The sequence below is a fragment of the Dermacentor variabilis genome, chromosome 2 (assembly GCF_050947875.1).
Source record: "Dermacentor variabilis isolate Ectoservices chromosome 2, ASM5094787v1, whole genome shotgun sequence".
Taxonomy (NCBI): domain Eukaryota; kingdom Metazoa; phylum Arthropoda; class Arachnida; order Ixodida; family Ixodidae; genus Dermacentor; species Dermacentor variabilis.
Window position 1 is genome coordinate 249,018,190 of NC_134569.1, and position 18,802 is coordinate 249,036,991.

An 18,802-nucleotide genomic window follows, 5' to 3' on the forward strand; every position below is an offset into this window, starting at 1 on the left:
TGCAGGAAAAAACATTTTAAAAAAGTGTGAGAAACATGCATTTGCATGTGCTGCAATAAAACACAATGTGAGATTGGTCTTAACATTTGCAAGGGTGTGGAATGCATTGTGTGTCATAAAATATATCATAAAATTTCTTTAGTCTTGCAGATGGCCGATAACAGCACTGCAAAGGTTCAGAACAGTTGATGTAAGAGAACTAAACAGTAGGAGGTTGATGGAACTGTCGAGGAATCAATGGGGCAATTGTATGTAGAACTTGCAGTGGAAGTCACAAAGATGTGTGGCAATCAGCAGCATTAAAAAAATGATCATATTCAGAATAATTTCGTAGCGCCACAGAGATTGCGTGGTACTGAAATTATTTCTACGAGAAAGCTAGAGGTGACATTAGAATGAAACTGTCAAGGATATGGAACTGGCTTATAGTAAGCATTTCGAGTGTTCTGGTCAGCTGAGGAAGGCACAGGAAATAAAGCATGATGGACCTGCTAAAACACATTTCAAGGAGTGAAATAACATTTATTTATTTATTTACCCTCAGGCCCCGAGGCCATTACAGAGGGGAGTGGCTACGTTCGATAAAGTGGGAAAAAAAACCAGCGGTAAATTTTTATAAAACTTAAGAGGAAAAGGAAGCGTTACATCAATACAACAAAAGAAATTAACAATAAATAGCACATGGTAGAAAATAAAAGGAAAAAAAGCCGCTTAGCATACAAAGCATAGAGAGACATTATCAACAAAGAAAAAAAACAAGAGAGATGATGCTCAACACAGTAATCTATGCCTACAAAACAAAGATCGGTGGAATCAAAAAGAAAAGGAAAAAAATGGGCTAAGCAAAAAGAAAAAAAGAGAACAATGCCATAATTTCTTGTGTTTATGACAACAGCAGGTTAGTTAAAGCAGCTTTGAACTTAGAATTATCAGCTATTTTGATGACAGATTGGGGAAGATGATTACAACTTGCTGATGTATTGGAGATGAATGAATTGTAAAAATGATTAGTGTGGCATGAAGGAGTACCAATGGAGCTATTCACGCACCAGTAACGTTGGAATGTGCCCAACGGCGCCAGACACGCCGGTTGCATCATGTCGTTGGAGTATAGACGCCGGTTGTTCACTATCGTGACGTCGTGGAGCTCGACGTGTGCACGCGCATTACGTCGGAGTATATCTGCGGCTTTAGGATCAAAGTTACGTTTACTTACTTTTTTTTAAAAAAAGCAGTTGATAAGAAACCTTACCCGCCGTGGTTGCTCAGTGGCTATGGTGTTGGGCTGCTGAGCACGAGGTCGCGGGATCGAATCCCGGCCACGGCGGCCGCATTTCGATGGGGGCGAAATGCGAAAACACCCGTGTGCTTAGATTTAGGTGCACGTTAAAGAACCCCAGGTAGTCAAAATTTCCGGAGTCCTCCACTACGGCGTGCCTCATAATCAGAAAGTGGTTTTGGCACGTAAAACCCCAAATATTATTATTATTATAAGAAACCTTGTCAGATACTTTTGAAAAATCTTGGAATATGTAGTCAACAATGGAACCCTGGGAAGTATGGTATTTAAATCATGTGTAAACGTTAAAAGTTTCACAAGAAAACATCCTGTGGAGTCCATGACAATGATATGTAAAAAAGACGTTTGACTTTAGGAGTGATCCAAGGTGAGGACATGTTCCATAATTTTACGTGGCATGCACGTAAGTGAAATGGGTCGATAATTATATGGTGAATGGCTATCCCTAGACTTCTGCAAGGAACTTGCCCTTCTGACCTTCCAGTCTTCCAGAATTCAGGCTGTCTGAAGAGATTGCTGGAATAGAATAGATTAGAAAGTATTATAGCACAGTACACTTTAGTCTTCATTAAAAAGTTGGAATTTATATTATCAGTGCCACGTGTTGAAGAAACTTTTAACTTATCTGTTATTCTTTCTATGTTGGGGGCGCTATAACGTAAAGCTCTTCCACACTTCTATTCCAATTCTGCAATCAGCCCTTCACGTTTGGTCACAAACGTTTTTGGACCACCTCCACTTCGCCTGTCTGTCACGTGACATCACGAAAACTGCGACAGCTCACCATCTGATATGACGTGTACACACTCATTATGTATGATTGGATTGAACAAAAGCCAAATAGTTATTTCTGATTCAACGCCTTTTCGCCATTAGACCTCGGCTATTGGTCGAAAGTTTTAGGGCAGCACCCACATCACCTGCCTGTCACGCGACATTACAAAACTGCGAAAACTCACCGCTTCACAGTGACGTGTACACATTAAAGATGCATTAATATGCCGAAGAAAACTGAATTTTTTTCTGAATAGCCGCAGGCTGCTCCATTCGGAAAGGAATAAAAGATGGCTGCCGTCGATCACTCAGGCACTTGCTGCTAGCACCTGCCGGAGAACATGGGTTTATTTGCATACAATAAAACTTTTTGCGTGGCCGCGTAACGTTTTCAAGAACTTTCTGCACATTTGCAACCTCATTCGGCCAACTCTTCTTTGCTGAGGATCCGTTTTAGCGCCATTCTTAAGCTTTCGTTGTATGCTGCTGCGATTTTCGACGAGCCACCGTAAGCTAAGTAAGTGACAGAGGACCAATAACAGATGCTGGCACCACCCTCTTCATCCGATTATCGATTTTCAGTGCACTGGCTTGGTCCCATCAAATCCCTCTCCACTTGAGCGTGCTCCTTGCCACTTGTCAGCCAATTAGATAAGACAAGCTGCTCAGTGTAGGCAGTGTTATTCATTTTTAACGCCAACCAAAGTGACCTCCTATAAATGAAGAGAGCATTTGATTGGTCTCTTTAGGCAACCCTGTGGGTCACCACCCTATGCTTGCGTCAGTGGTTATGTAAATTTCACGTTAGAAGATTTGAATAAAAACACATTGGAATAGTTTTACATTATAGGGCCTCGGCAATATCAAAGACAATAAGGTCCTTCGGTAAAAAGTCAGTACAGGGATAGGTAGTGGTTACGGAACACACATTTTTGGAAAAAGCAGAAACAAATACAGAGTTCAGAACTTTTGCACATTGATCAAGTTGGATTAGTTGGTGGTTCATTCTTTAAGGGTGATAGCTGAATTGTCTCTTTTGTTGACTATGCTATAAAATTTTCTAGGGTTAGTAATTAGAAGAGATGGTAATGTAGTATTGAAAAATGAATCCTTGGTGGGCTTGAAAGCTTTTTTATATTCGGTAGCCACAGCCTTATAAGTAGTGCAAGGTTCTTGAGTACTGGTTAGTTTTGCAGAGCGAAAATGTGTTTTTTTATTACGCAGCCTTTTTAATGACTGAGTGAACCATGGTGATTGTCAGTTTGATGCAATGACTATGTGTGGAACGTATTTCTTGATGAGCGGTGAAACTTTTTCTTTGAACAAATTCCAGTTAGTATTCATGGGGCAATCACGAAAGTTGGGCAACTGATCATATAAAAAGGCAAAGAGCCCATGGTTAACATCATAAAAAGCATGTTTATAGTTGCAGATATATTTTTATGGTTGCTCTTGTGAGGCATGGTGCAAGTCAAAGAAAAATAAAGCAGCTAGTGATCGCTTACCCCTGGTAGGTGCGATATGGGATGGAAAAGATCAAGCGTAGTGGTTAGTACTAAATTGAGGATGTTAAAATTAGTAGACATAATTCGAGTGGTCTGCATTACAAGCTGGGATAAGTTGAAATCATTGCACAAATTCAAAAATCTGTAGCCTTCGTTGGAAAAAGTATGACACTAGGAATGCACATTAGACCATACTGTATTAGGGAAAATAAAGTCACCTAGTAAAATGAATGGGCTATTCAGATATCACACTCTGTGGGCTTCTCACCCGTGCTCTTTTATTGCACCTTTCAGACTAATGCCTGCTAGCTGAGTTGCCATCCACAAAACATGCCGATGGGTGCGCGACAAATTGCGCTAGTCCAACTCACCGCGACCGGATAACGAGCGAATATGTTCGCCCCATGCTGGACACAAATGGCTGGTCGTTCGCGCGTATGGTCACGCGAACGGTGGTGTGTTCGAACTAGGCCTCGCAAGACGGTCTCGCAGAAGCATGGATCGGCGCACGCGCAGAATGACCGCGCCGCTTGCAGACTCCGAGCCAAAGAGGAGGAGCCTTCTCCTTTCCGCGCCCAAGTAACCCCGCCGTTAGGTGGCATTAGTAGAGCAACACTCGCGTCATCTCTCGTACGCCCTGCAAGCATACAGACTGTCACAGTAAAGCCACGCAGCGAAGCTGGATTATAGGAGACAGGTGCTATGTGAGAAAACAACATATCAGGGAACGAGTGAGAGTCTCGAATCCCCACAACTCTAATCGTATGGAGAACATCATGAAGGTTATCAGCAAAGGCGGGTAAACAGGACGGTGGACGAGAACAAACGCCCAATATCAATTTCTTATAGCATGTTTGCACTTCAACCGAGGCAACTTCTAAATCATTATTAGTAAGATGAATAGGAAAAAATAAAACAGCATCAGAGACTGCACTAAGCATGCCTCCGCCACACCTAGCACCCCTGTCACACTGGTAAATGTTAGCGTTTTCTTTTTCGTTTCTTTTTTTTTTTGCTATAGAACAATTCATTACTATCAATCTTTGCAGATAACCAGGCTTCAGTAAAACAGATTGTGTCAGCATCAGAAGCATTGATAGCAGAGCAAAGATCGTCACGTTTTGGAAGTATGCTTCAAATATTTGTGAGTAAAAGTGAAAGTTGTTTACTGACCAGCAACTTTGATCCACTGCCCCTTGTGCAGTGGACCAAAATGTTTCTTAAGCAAGGGAATAAAGATTTAAAGCTGTAAGTTCGCAAAGTTATTGATGAACCCCTCTTCAAGCTGATGTGGACTTGAAAATGGTTTTAAAGAATTGAAATAATGCATTAAATAAGCCCATTAATAAGAGTGGAGTGCAGTCAGTGGTGGTGAAGGTGAGTTCAGGGGAGGAGCACACGTCGTCAGCACAAAATGGTGTCCACAGGGTGTATTGTGCCACGCCCTTACGAGTGCTTTGTGCTCAAGTGCTTTAGTGTAATTTGCTATGTCATAAGTCTTGGCTTAAAGCAACTTAAATTGTTGCATTTGAAATTTTGTTATAACTAGGTCAGTACACTTTTACCAGTGACTGTAGCATGTTGGTTAGAAGCTATTAACATTTTTTATATCAGTATAGCATTTCACACAGTTGGTACTTTCCTTGGAATGTGAAGTTCTGCATTTGTGCGCACAGCTGAGCAAGAATGTGTGCGCACAGCTGGGCAAGAATTTGGTGACCATAAATTTAAAAGCAATGTGTCAAATTGTTTACATGGCTTCTGTAATGCGAATGAAACACCTGATGTCATTTGAATTTGTTGATGATGTAAGAAGTTTAATGGTGCATGGGCCAACCATTTGAATTTACACTTCTGTGGCCACTAGTATATGTGATTTACCTGTTTGTTCACGAATGATTCATTATAGGTGAGATAATGCTGTGAGTTGCTGCCTACTACAGTGGCAGTGTTTCAGTTTTGGCTAACTGTGTGTGCCTTCTTACTGTGCGCATTCAGCCCAGTGGGGAGCTGCCAGCCGATCCAAATGAAGAGGAGGAGGTCTTGTCATGCATTGAGGCCATCTACTGCTCACCCGAAGGGGAGTTTGACGCTAGTGACCATGAGCTCAAGGTATCCATGCAGCTGTCATTGAAAACATCTGTCCTAAATAGCAGGAACAAATCCAAAGAAGTGGTGCCAGAATGTGCCTGACCGCTGTAATTCAATTTTTGACCATGTAAAAAGCCCTGTTTATCTATAGCAGATTTCACGCAGAATTGCCAGTTCGATCGAACTATGAGTGTATGCATCACAAAAAGCTATAAAAATGTGTTTTTTGCACTGCAACATAAACCAAGGGTCGGTAGAACCAATCTCACGATGACTGTCAAGGGTAATGCATATGGCATTGAACCCATATAGCGACACAGTGTATTGCCACCATCGAAACAAATTATGTTTGAAGCTTGTGCTGTGATAGGGTTCCTCTTTCGGGCTTTGCTGAGAACACTTTGTGCCATATAGCACCGCTGCTGCCGCAAAGCATGGCCTCCGAAATGCGTGGCATGCCATTGCCTGCGAACGCTGAGAAATACGTCATGCAGCAGCCGGGCTCCTCTCTTGCACTTCTTATGGACCTGCTGCACCAGGCCTGTATGTACCCAGGATATTTTTTTAAGGGGGGGGGGGAGGAGGGAACAAAAGGTAACCTTTCTATGCAAATGAAGGGGGCACCTTTACTAGTACAAATGTGAATTACACCTGCCATTCGTTGTAAAGACGTGTAAACCTACAAAAGAGAAATGAAACAAGGTGCATCTCACAAGTACGCCTGTGAAAAACACATCTACTTTACTTGGCAAACAAGGAGCCACATCAAATAGACTCAAGTGGGGTTTATTTTTGTGGTTACCACCTTATTTGAGTGACAGGAAAAGTTTGAAGTACGAATTATTTGCAGTCTCGCGGAGTAACAGTGGCTGGCGGTTATGAGGGCGTGGGCGGGGCGTCACTGCAGACTTAAGTTGTATCCGACTATAGTAGAATTTTTTTAATCCGCTTTGGAAGAATTATAGAGAAATGTATATTTGCAGAACAATCACAGTTCTTTTGGATCCCTCATTTACTGCTCTACCAAGTTTGAAAAGCGACTCATATTGTTATTTGAAAAGTTGCATAATGGTACGTGGCCGCCAGTCCCACACAACTGCATAGAGTGCAGGACGTTGCCGTTCTAGACGTACTATGTGCACCGCAAAAGGTTAGAAAAACACCTACATAAGCACAGCAGAGAAATGGCTACATCAGGCGGCTCGACTAATAACTGTATAAGCGTCATTCAAAACACACGAAATTGTTCTCCACTTCTGGCGGTGTTTTCGCTACTTCCTTTTTAAATAAAACGATGTTGATCCATAAATATTTTCATAAACAATGGTTAAATTTGTTAATTTTCCACTTTTCCTTCCTGTGTGGCTGTTTCCTTGGCTCTCTCCCTTAGTATATTGCTTAATTTCTCAACTCCTTCCAACTTTTATTTCCAGTTGCCAATTTTGCATGAAAAGCGCTGTACAATTAGTGAAAAACCAGACGAGGTGACGGGTGACAGTCATATTGCTTATGGGTTTAAGGGTTATTGCAGTGTTAGGCTGCTGAGCACGAGGTTGTGTGATCGAATCCCGGCCACAGCGGCCGCATTTTGATGGGGGCGAAATGCGAAAACACCCGTGTACTTAGATTTAGGTGTACGTTAAAGAACCCCAGGTGGTCCAAATTTCCGGAGTCCTCCACTACGGCGTGCCTCATAATCAGGAAGTGGTTTTGGCACGTAAAACCCCATAATTTTTTTAAGGGTTATTGCAGGGTTTGATGATGGACACTGTTTTGCATTATTTTATTTTTCGCCTTATCTAGCCCATATTGCTGGTATATGGTTCCAAGGATCCACCAGCATTGTGGTGAGCCGTCACTTGAAGAAATAATGAAGCAAAAGGAGATGTTAAATGCAACTGGCGTTTTCTCCTACCACAACTCGTTGCTGGAGCATACAGACCAACTGACTACGAACTGAATCCCTTTCCTGGTCCCTGGATCAGTCTAAACAAAGAAAGTTGAACTAATGAAGCAACAGCTATGCGCGTGACCGTTGAATAGGTGGTGACAACGGAACACATCTCGTGTTGATTGCGCGGGCACCAAATCAATGAGAAAACTGGCCTTCACACCCCAGGAGATGCCGCTAACTACTGTCATCCAAAAAGGAGCGAAAAAGGCAGCAAAATGTTGACCACCGAATAGCTGTCAAGCCTCAACATTGATTTGACGGCGCTTTAGGAATGTGTGTGAGGAGTGGTGGCGGGGGCAGGAAGGGGGAGAGGGGGGGGCCTTGGGTACGTGCCTGCACCGGACCATCTAGTGGTACTGACAAGAAGTCCGCGCATGGCCTTTGAGATTAGAAGTGTGGTTCACCAGTGCCTGCTAAAACTGAGAATTGTTCCCTCGCTTGCCAGGCATTCAGTGGCGCATACCCAGTGACCCAAGGTGGCGCGAGGTTTGTTAAGAAGCGGCACATACTCAGTGCATACATGGCACAGCTCGCCAAAGCATTGCCCATGCATTTTCGCTGTCCTTGAGGAAATCTTGTGACATTGGTTTGATTCCCCTTCACACTGGAGAAATCTAAGGGATCTGATTCGGCATTGTAGAGTGGCACATTCCCAATGACACATACCCAGCTGCCCAAGTTGGCATCAAAAAGGCATTCATTGAAGAGTCGCACACACCCACTGGCACACACCCAGTGAGCCAGTTTGGCATCAAAAAGGTTCATTGAAGACAAGCAAAGATCAAGTGGCATATACTCAGTGTACCCAGTAGTCCAAGTCTGTTTCTACAGTGACCCATGTAGGTGTGAAAGGGGTTCATTGAAGAGCGACACGTGTGTACACATTGCCAAGTACTTAATGACCTAAGTTGGTCCAATGGTTGGTTTTTAACTGTGTTATCTCAGCACCAGAAAACTGATTTGGCCTCCCATTTACAGACATTTTTTCTGTGTTCCTACGTTCTTTTGTATGTGTCTCTGTCATTTGTCTATTTCCTATTTGTTTGTTTCCTATCTTCTTCTACTTTTCTCCTCTTTTCATTCCCTCCTCCCAAAAGAGTAGGCAGGCATTGTGCCCCACTTGGTGGCCGTTGTCAGCTTGCTCCCTCCATGTTTCCTTTGTGTGCTTGTATGTTTCCATATTCTTTCTTAATTTTATTCTTATTTTATTCAATACTGCCGGCCGTATTATTGAATAATAATCTCTAAGGATAATAAATATCTAATAATAATAATAATAATAATAATAATAATAATATCTCAGCATGGTAGCTCGATACACTACCCATTCGACCATGGACTACCCATTGACCCAGGTAGGCAGGAAAACAGATACAAATGTACAAAGATACATAGATAAAAAACATAAATAGATGCATACCGTATTTTCACGAATATAAGGCAAGCTTTGTTTTTTCGAAATTTCATGTCTCAGAGCACTCCTCACGTTACACGTTACATCATTAGGGTTCATGACATGTGTAAGCATAATATATATATATATATATATATATAAGAAGCACAACTTTGTGTTTATCTTTGGTTTGATTGCCCAACAGTGTACGATGACTATTGGGAAAAAAAAGAGCACCAAAGATAAACATGAAGTTGTGCTTCTCATCTTTCTAAATACGCTTGGACTATTGAAAAAATTCAGTCGCCACTATACAATAGCTAACGGATTTTTCACACTTGATGGATATTCCAAACTTGATAAATGCACCATCAGGGTTCCTATAGAGCTAATGCACTTTCACAAACGATTTTTTCAAGCGAGCTGACCCCATGAGGGTCAAAGGGGAGTTGACGTCCCATACCCAGACCCGCTTGCTGGCCTGAAGAGGCTGCAGTGTGTGAGCCGCATGTCCTCAGTTGAAGTTGGGTGCTTGGTGCCTCTGGTTGTCCTGGTCAGAATGAGTGAATGGGACTGATGGGGCCAGCCTGGCTCCAGCTGGTGCAACGTCTTCAGTACCCAGGTCTGTAGGCAGCTGAGCAGGGCTCACTCCGTTTACCTGAGGGGTGTCCCAGTATGCTAGAAGTGGCAGGTAGAGATAATCCGCCTTCCGCAGCAGGCCCTTGACCATCCATTCCACCTCCCCGTTCAACTGTGGAAAATGGGGACTGCTTGGGACATGGTGAAAGCTGTAGGACTCGGCGAAGGCAGAGAACTCTCTTGCAGCAAACTGAGAACTGTTATCACTGCGCACCAGTCCTGGGATCCCATGACGCGCAAAGACACTCTTGATGGCGTTGAAGACAGCTGGTGCTGTCGTCGAGCGCAAGTTGATGACTTCTGGTAAACACGAGTGTTAATCCACCAAAAGGCTGTAGTCCTGGCTGTTCAGATGAAAAAGGTCGACACCCATCTCTTCCCAGGGTCGAGTTGGAGTGTTTGACGGCAGCATGGGCTGCATGGCGCTGCACCCTGGTTTCAGCTTGTGTGGGGCAGTTAGCCACCAGTGTGTCTATCTGCTTAAAGGAGGTTCCAAGACCCCCCTTTGTGCATCTGACTGTCTATAGAATTGTCACGTGGTGGTGACGTTGAAGAACACAGTAGCAGTACTGTGAAAGACAAAATTAACTTTTATTGGCCGAACCTGTGCCACAAGAACAGGCTACACTTATAGCACAACGATAGTGGCGAACACAGTTGGCGATCGTCGAAATCTGATCAGTGGGTCAACGACGTCGGCTTTTATACAGCAGTCGTCGAATGTTCCAGACTTATTGTTGGGACCCGCGTGCCTTCCCACAAAGTTCTACACCATTCGCGTCAGGCAAATAAATCAGATAACACAAGGTTCGGCAACAACAGACAGCGGATAGAAGCATCGATAACTTTCCAGAAACTTCGGATACATTCAGGCGCGTCCCGCGCTGTGCGATAACATTTGTGAAGCGGCGAAACGTGGTCGCCCGATAAAGATAAGTACACGTGTCAATATCTTCCCGCTGCTGTCTGGAGAGGACCCTACAATGCTCCTATCCCGATGCCTGACGCTGACTGAACGGCTGTCCCTGAAGAAATACTGCCTCGAGGCCATAGGAGCGGGCGTCGGCCCAGACTGTGGTCCTCTATGCAGTGTTGTAGTGAGCTACGGAGAGGTCTGAGCACAGCAGTTTCTTCACTTGGGAGAAGGCAGACTGCGGCGCATGGTTCCAAGTCCAGGCAGAGTGCTTGAGCAGCAAGACTCGGATCGGCGCGGTCACCTCCGAAACGGGGTAAAAAGAGCCCAATGTGATTCACAAGGCCCAGCAGATGACGTACCCCTGCGACATCTTCAGGTGCATGCATGGCTTGGATCGCCGCAATCTTGTCTGGTTCTGGAGAAATGCTTTGAGCGCTGACCACGACGCCAAAGAACTTGACGCTGGAAGTGGCAAACGAGCACTTCTCCCTGTTAAGCGTAACTCCTGCCTTCGCTAGCCAATGCACGACTTGCGGGCGACTTTGACGCTCCATATCACACGTCGGACTACCCGTATGATAGCCACAAAGGGGAGGACCTTCGGAGAGGTGCTCAACCAAGCCCTGATGCTCGTCACTGACCTGCCATTCCCTACTAGATGTGTATGTCAGCCAGCAGGGATACGACTCCCGATCTTACCTTCAATAAAGGAAGGGTGGAATCTATCATATTTACTTGATTGTAACACACCCTCAATTGTAATGTACACCTGTTTTCCGTGACCAAACGAAAGGGGGAAGAAAATGCCCTCGATTGTAACGCGCGCCCGTTTGCCATGAACTGCACACCTCATTCTTTCATGCAGAAATAAAACTCTCTCATTTGAAAAAACAAAGATTTACTCCCAATACACTTAAGTTGCTGTAAATAAAAAAAGTTGCACTTTCACCTGAAAGGCGATATCGATTGCGATAGCAAACTAGTGAACAGCTATACGAAAAGTAAGGATAGTTGTTTTATCGGCCATATAAGCTTTTAAACATTCTCTTACTAACTAAATTCATGAGCATGGTGTTATGCGTGCTCAAGTAAACATCAACACGTCTCGTGCAGTGACTGCGGAAACTCTTTATCAGCGGTAGCAAGAGCGAGCAAATCATGGAGTGAATAGACCTCTGTGCGGCTTATCGCTTCAACACTAACTAAGTGACGAGGGCTCCGACCGGTGCGTCTAGATGTGTAAACACTGTCTCCATAGCAGATTGCTTTCAAGATCGGTTTGGCAACCGTGCCGTATGCAGCAGCCGCCATAGTAGATCACCTCTTCTTCTGTTTGCGCCAGTCCCGCACACAAGTTTTGGGAACTCAGAACACCCATTGATGTGGCCCAGTTTTCGTCTGTCTCCACACGCATGATCACTTTCCTTTTAATTATGGCATCATGATGAACTCCGCATGTCTTTGCAATCGGCACTTCCATGCTGATAGTGCAAACGCAAGAAACAGAAAGACAAACAATGCAAGCACATGTACTACAGCACATGGAGGAAGCTATGGCAGCTAGGCTCGAAGCGCGTATGAGGTGGTCATTTTGAAATGCAGATGGTGATATGGTAATGCAGATTTAGGGTCGTACACGATTCTAATGCACACGCAATTTTTGGACCCATTTTATAAGGAAAAAGTGCACGTTACATTCGAGTAAATACAGTAAGTGGGCCAACCTCGACATAGACCAGGGCAGTGACCACTACATCCTGGCCACGGCCCACTACATTCTTTCCATGGCTCTGCAGGCAGAGCAGAGAAGAGTGCGTGAGTTCATAGTCACCAACTGGGACAAGTTTTGCAGGATTAGGGAGGGGTATGCGGAAGACGTGGAGGTCGCAAGCTGCCTGATCTCGAACGCTGGACCAAACTGATTGGAAGAGATATTGAGGCCGCCACCAAGGAAGTTAGCACGGGCCTCTCGGTCGAGAAGATGGATAGCAGGCTCTCTCGAGGCCGAGCATTCCCTCCTGTCTAGGTGGAAGGGGCAGCGTCTCAACAGAAGGCTCCAAAAGAAGATTGCCAAAGTCAACAAGAAAATAGAAGAGCATTTCAGTGTCCTCTTCAGACAGCAGTGGGACGATGTCTGCAATTTGATAGACGGTCAGATGCGTAAAGGGGGTTCTTGGAACCTCCTCAAGAACTTGCTGGACGAAACAAATACCAAGTCAAACCAACAAAGCACGCTGGCATGCATTTTGCACCCAGCCAGGCAGGAATCCTTGGACTATGAAGTCCGGGCGAAGCTGGTGAACAAGTACCTGCCGGTGGCTTCTGGCCAGGCGACTACCCCCCTCAAGGATTACGGGGGGGCTCCAACAACCCAGAGCTGGATGTAGAGTTTGGAGTTGAAGAAGTCAGACGGGCCCTACACAACTTAAATGGAAGGTCAACTCCCGGTCCAGACAAGATCGTGAACAAGGCCCTCAGTAACCTGGACAACAAATCGATAGAGTACCTGACCAAGATCGTCAACCAGGCATGGAGCAGGCGCAAAGTTCCAGGAATGTGAAAGAGGGCCACCACCATCCTTATTCGCAAGCCTGACAAGCTGCCGAGTTTCGACAGTCTTAGGCCCATATCGCTCACTTCGTATGGGGCAAGGTGACCGAGCACACAATCCACAACTTGGTCTCCCGGTACTTGGAAGACAGGGACGTCTATCCCCATAACGTGATAGGCTTCAGAGTGGGCCTTTCGACGCAAGACCCCATGAGGCTGATCAAGGATCAGGTCATCGATCGCAGCATGAGAGACATACTTGGGCTGGACGTGGAGGAGGCCTTCGACAACATCCTCCATTCCTTTGTCTTGGGAACGATCTTGAGCCTTGATTTGGGCAAGCACTTTCATAACTTCACGAGATAGTTCTTGGCGGACAGAGAAGACATCCTCCAAGTGGGCAACCTCGCATCAGACTCGGTTAGGCTCGGCTCTAGAGGGACACAATAGCGGTCAGTCATATTCCCAATCTTCTTTAACTGCGCCATGATTGCTCTATTGAGGAAACTCTCCAAGGTCGTCGACATAACCACACAATATGTGCCAACGACATCACCATGTGGTGCACCCGTGGCACCGACGGACGCTTAGAGGCTGTGCTTCAAGAAGCCATCGAGGTCACAGAAGACTACCCAAGACCGACCGTCCTCTGATGCTCACCGCAGAAATCAGAGCTACTACTGTACAGGCCCAAGCGCAGAGGCCCTAAACTGAAAGGTTGGAGGCTTGTAGAGGACATTGGCATCACTCTAAGGACAAGTGAGGGCTGTCTCAAACCCATGATTCACTCTCTTCGGGTTCTGGATATGATGATCAAATCAAACAGCTCCAATAACCAGATGGTACTGAAGCTCAGCAAGGAAACTGACAATGCCATCAGGTTGATAAGAAGGGTTGCTAACAGGCAGCAAGGGCTAAGCGAGGACAACCTTGTCACTTTACCTGCGTCACAGCCATGCACCACTGGCAGAGGTGGGAAAGGGATAAGCTGAACACATGTTGATCAGAAAGGCAGTCAAGAGAGCCCTCGGTCTTCCCATGTACACGAACTCGGAGCGACTGCTCCACCTTGGCATGCACAACATGCTAGAAGAGATAGCAGAGTCACAGAAGATGGCACAGTTTACAAGACTGTCTACAACCAGTGCTGGACAAAACATTCTGAGAGAGCTTGGAGTTCCCCCGACGGTGATCGAGATCAGTTTCTGCAGCATACTTCGAGAACAGAGAGCAAATTACCATTGCCCCCATTCCTTGGAATATCCACCCCGAGTACAACGTGGGCAGAAGACGAGCTAGGGCTAAAGCCCTCTTGAAAGAGGCCAGTGCATGCGCCCGGAGTAGCTGCTTTGTCCATGCAGCCCAGTACCCTGACGGAAAGGCGTTTGCTACAGTCAGTGTTGATCAAAAAGAAAAAAATCAAACTCCTCGATGGTCCAGACACTGGTGGTCGAGGTTGTGGAGTAGGCCACATTAGTGTTGGCCCTGTTGGATGACAGAATAACGACAATATACAGCGACTCAAGATCGGTGCTCATAGCATTCGCCAAGAGCACCCTCTCGAAACCGGCCTTGAGTATTCTACGAGACAAGGAAATCAAGCAACACATGAACATCTGGTTCCCCACTCACATGGGACAGGTCAAGGGCGCCCTGTCCAACCTCAACGAGTTGGCCCGCAGAGCTGTACAAAGAGTCGTTGACCGTGTAGCTACTGCGTGGCGCAGCGTCAAGGTTCCGGAAAATATGGACCTCCCTGCCTCGTACAATGAACTCACAAAGTACTTTTATCTGGGGAGGCAGGAGTATCTGCCGCCACACAGTAAATTGAACAAGCCTCAGGCATTGACACTCAGACTCTTGCAAAGTCGGGGCATACCCTAGCCCTGCACTCTTACACCGGAATCTATCCTGAAATTCACACATCAAACACTTTCGCTTTGCTCAGACTTTGCCCACTTAAAACACATGCTCTGGCAGTGCCCCACGTTAAGGGACGATGAAGATGTTACCTCGTCCAAGTAGGAGGCTGCCCTACGCAGTCCCAATTTTGAAACCCAACTATGGGCAGTCCAATGGGCCCACGACATGGCGGAGAGTTTAGGCCTTTCTGTCCTGACGTGGGAGCGGTCCACTGCATGCTAGTGCACATTCCATTGGACCTCAATAAAGTTTTCCATTCCATTCCCTCTCTGGACGCTTGCCGGCGATGCGGACGCAAAGCAGCTGGCACCATCTTGTGGCACGCTGTGCCAACTTGCGATGCTTTCCGTGGCGTTCGTAATTGACACGCTGGCAGGATGCTGTACGGTAATGGTGGCAGATACGAACTTGCATAGGCAAACTTTTCGCCCCGTCTCGGTTAAGGGTAACTTTGCAAAGCAAATTTTACGATTATTCCGCATGGAAAACGCCGCCCAAAAGGCAGAATTTCAAACGTCATATCCGATAATCGGTGAATAACATATTGTTATATGTGGTTTGCTTTCTCATAGCCCTAATGCAGAAGTTTATACTCTTAAGTCGACTCATCGTTATAACCAATATATCGTTATATTTATCGTTATAAGTGGACTGTGCTGTATTGAAGTTTGGTATATCAAGGTGTAACTTTAATCCCCCACCGGGCTTGCAGCCCACACCAGTGGACATTAATGTTTCGTCTCTCTTTCTTACGGCCACAAATCCTGGTGCCGAGCAGATACTGACAGTCCGATGCGTTACAGCGACTCCGCTCATCTGCTCTCTTGCGGAGGGACATAATGTCGCAGCTTGACATTTTGCCAGTTCCTACATTTGCAGCCCATAACGTAACAAGGGCGAACCATGGTGCTCATGAAAAGAAGGAGTTGAGACCAACACTGACTGCGGAGCTCTCGTAAACACGGAGCACGTTGTAACACAAGCAGATGGCACTTGCTGTGTGCTGGAAGTTGTGAGTGCAGTGATACATTGTCCTTGCTCTTTGTCTTTCTGTTGCTTTCTTTTTAATAGAATCAAATTAACTAACATTCCAACTATCTGCCATGCGGAGCACTTACAGGGGTGCCACTGAAAGCCGCATAGCGGCGGCCGTTGGTACCGCTGGCGGGCCTCGTGCCTTCCACTGCAGGCATGGCTGAAGTGTGTGCGTGCAATTTGCCGCTTGTGCGTGTCCCGTATAGTTATTTCTGTGGTGTCAGTGTACGCGAGCAAATTGCACTGTGCAATAGTGGACATGTGTCCGACTTCACGGCTGTCAGGGACGACATTGTCTCCTTACGTGCCAAGTATTGCCGCAGATGAGCATCAACAAGCTTGCCTACGAAATAGAGCTCATCGCTAGTATGCTGCTTTCATTATAATGCCCCGGCCGCTAATGGCTTCATTTGTTGGCCCGTGAACCAACATTCTTTATGCACACACTTGCTTTGTTTACGTGCCGTGTATTTTTATAGAAGGTTGAGGGAGCGCCGTCGCGCATGCGAATGCGTGGTTCGTACAAGGGCGGCCACATGATGAGCCAACGACGGTAAAGCTTGAAAACCAGCACGATGACCTTGAGAAAAATAGTACATATAGGACTCTGGTAATAATTAAGGGTTCATTGTTTTTGTGCTTGCGTCTTACCACTGTCTTTACCAATGTTCTATCGTTAAACAAGCAGAGCATTTCGGTGATTTCACAGGAACACGCGAGTGAGATATTAGAAGACACCATAGCTGAAAATTTGTCTCCCTGGTCAGTCAAGAGCATGTTGCTTTTATATCTTATGTTATTTTTTAGTGTCACCACCATTTTTATAGTATCACCCTGGCAGGCAAATACAACATTAGACCGCATGTTGTATCACCTGTTGTAGAGCCCCGAGTCTGAATAGCCACTGCAGTGCTTTTTAATTAGTTAGAATACCACATTGGGGGACACAGTAATAAGAGTTTTAAAGTAAATACAAAGCATGGCAGTAAATAACTAGTGTAAGCCACATGCTACATTGAAATCATTTTCAAAGCAGAGGCAACTACGGTGACACAACATGAACATATATGGACCCATTTCATGCGAAAGAAGAAAAAGAGAACATGCGCTCGCTACCACCACTAACAAAAAAAGCCAAAAAAAGAAACATGAAGGTTTCAGAATTGACCACAACGCATGACACAGCTCGGATAAAGTCAGTATGCATTAGTTGCAGACATCAAGGCTTCCATGTTCAGGCGTTTCCCATTACCACGAAGTGATATTAAGAGGCATTCCAAACGAATTTGAATGCCCCATCAAAAGCCTTTAATGCTTACAGGCATCAGGTTCTGCAGTCAACGTGCAGATAGCTGGGGCAAGTGTACACTGAACATTATATGTCGCAGGGTGCATTTTAGTGCCTTCAATAGGTAGAGCAACAGCTGATTCTTTGCAATGTATGGGTGATTGCATGACGTTTTTTGAAGGTGCCGTCTCCTGCTTTCTAACTGAAAGCCCTTTGTTTAAAGCATCTAAACACAATGAGTGCTTCACAGCTTTGCTCTGCATTCTCTGGCTTAGCTTGTCGCATCTTTTGTTCTTTTTTTTTTCCATATGGGGGCATCGCGTCTCATTAATAACAACAACCTAATGTTTATCGTATCTTCTGCACTGTAGATGAGGCGACCGAGTTTAAACGACTCGCCGCGGTAGCTTAGTGTCCATGGTATTGGGATGCTAAGCACCAGGCTGCAGGATCAAATTTTGGCCACAGTGGCCAAAATGGCCGATGGGGGCTAAATGCAAAAGCATCTGTGTATGTAGAATTAGGTGCACGTTAAAGAACTCCAGGTGGTCCACATTTCCAGAGTTCCCCATTACAGCGTGCCTCATAATCATATCGTGGTTTTGGCACGTAAAACACTATAATCTAACAATCTCATATAAGCGTAAATGTGCAAGCGCTCACTGTAGATGAGGCGACCAAGTTTAAACGACTCGCCACGGTAGCTTAGTGTCCATGGTATTGGGATGCTAAGCACCAGGCCGCAGGATCAAATTTTGGCCACAGTGGCCAAAATGGCCGATGGGGACTAAATGCAAAAGCATCTGTGTACGTAGATTTAGGTGCACGTTAAAGAACTCCAGGTGGTCCACATTTCCAGAGTTCCCCATTACAGCGTGCCTCATCATCATATCGTGGTTTTGGCACGTAAAACACCATAATCTAACAATCTCATATAAGTGTAAATGTGCAAGCGCTCGCTAAAGGTGCAGCGACATTGAGAAAAAAGTAAAAACACAGTGATCGCTTCAAAACTGCAGTAAACAAAGCGCCATTGGTTATCTTCTCTGTCGATCAGCCGTGAGCCACTGTGGCCGTTGCTCTTGCTCGCGAAGCAGCACCGGAAACTAAGTGTGCGCATGACGAGTTTTCGCACATATTAAAGCCCCAACTATGCAACAGTTGCTTCAAGACATCGCCAAAGGCTGACAGAAGGGTTAAATTACGATCAAGAATGAAAACATCACAGCACGCGTATAGTAGACCTTTTCATCGGGCGAGGAGGATAGGGTGCTCGGAGAGCGTTTCTTCCTCTCTGGCTTGGGCGATCCGGCGCAGCGCTGCTTGAAAGTATTGCTGTTGCGTGCTACGTTGTGAAATTTTTTTGCCATGTCTGTTCATATAAGGTCGTCAGGGAAGGCTTTTAGAGCATCGGTAACTACAGTAGGTGTAAAT

At 45.5% G+C, this 18,802-nt stretch overlaps 1 protein-coding gene across 2 annotated transcripts in view; it reads left to right on the forward strand.

The window, feature by feature from the left end:
* Positions 1–18,802, forward strand: part of Vps50 (vacuolar protein sorting 50) — a 178,999-nt gene that overhangs the window by 3,427 nt on the left and 156,770 nt on the right. For both annotated transcript variants that reach the window (XM_075682820.1, XM_075682821.1), the window contains exon 3: positions 5,578–5,691. In XM_075682820.1, the coding sequence (XP_075538935.1) occupies positions 5,578–5,691 (114 nt within the window). The remainder of the gene's footprint in view (positions 1–5,577; positions 5,692–18,802) is intronic.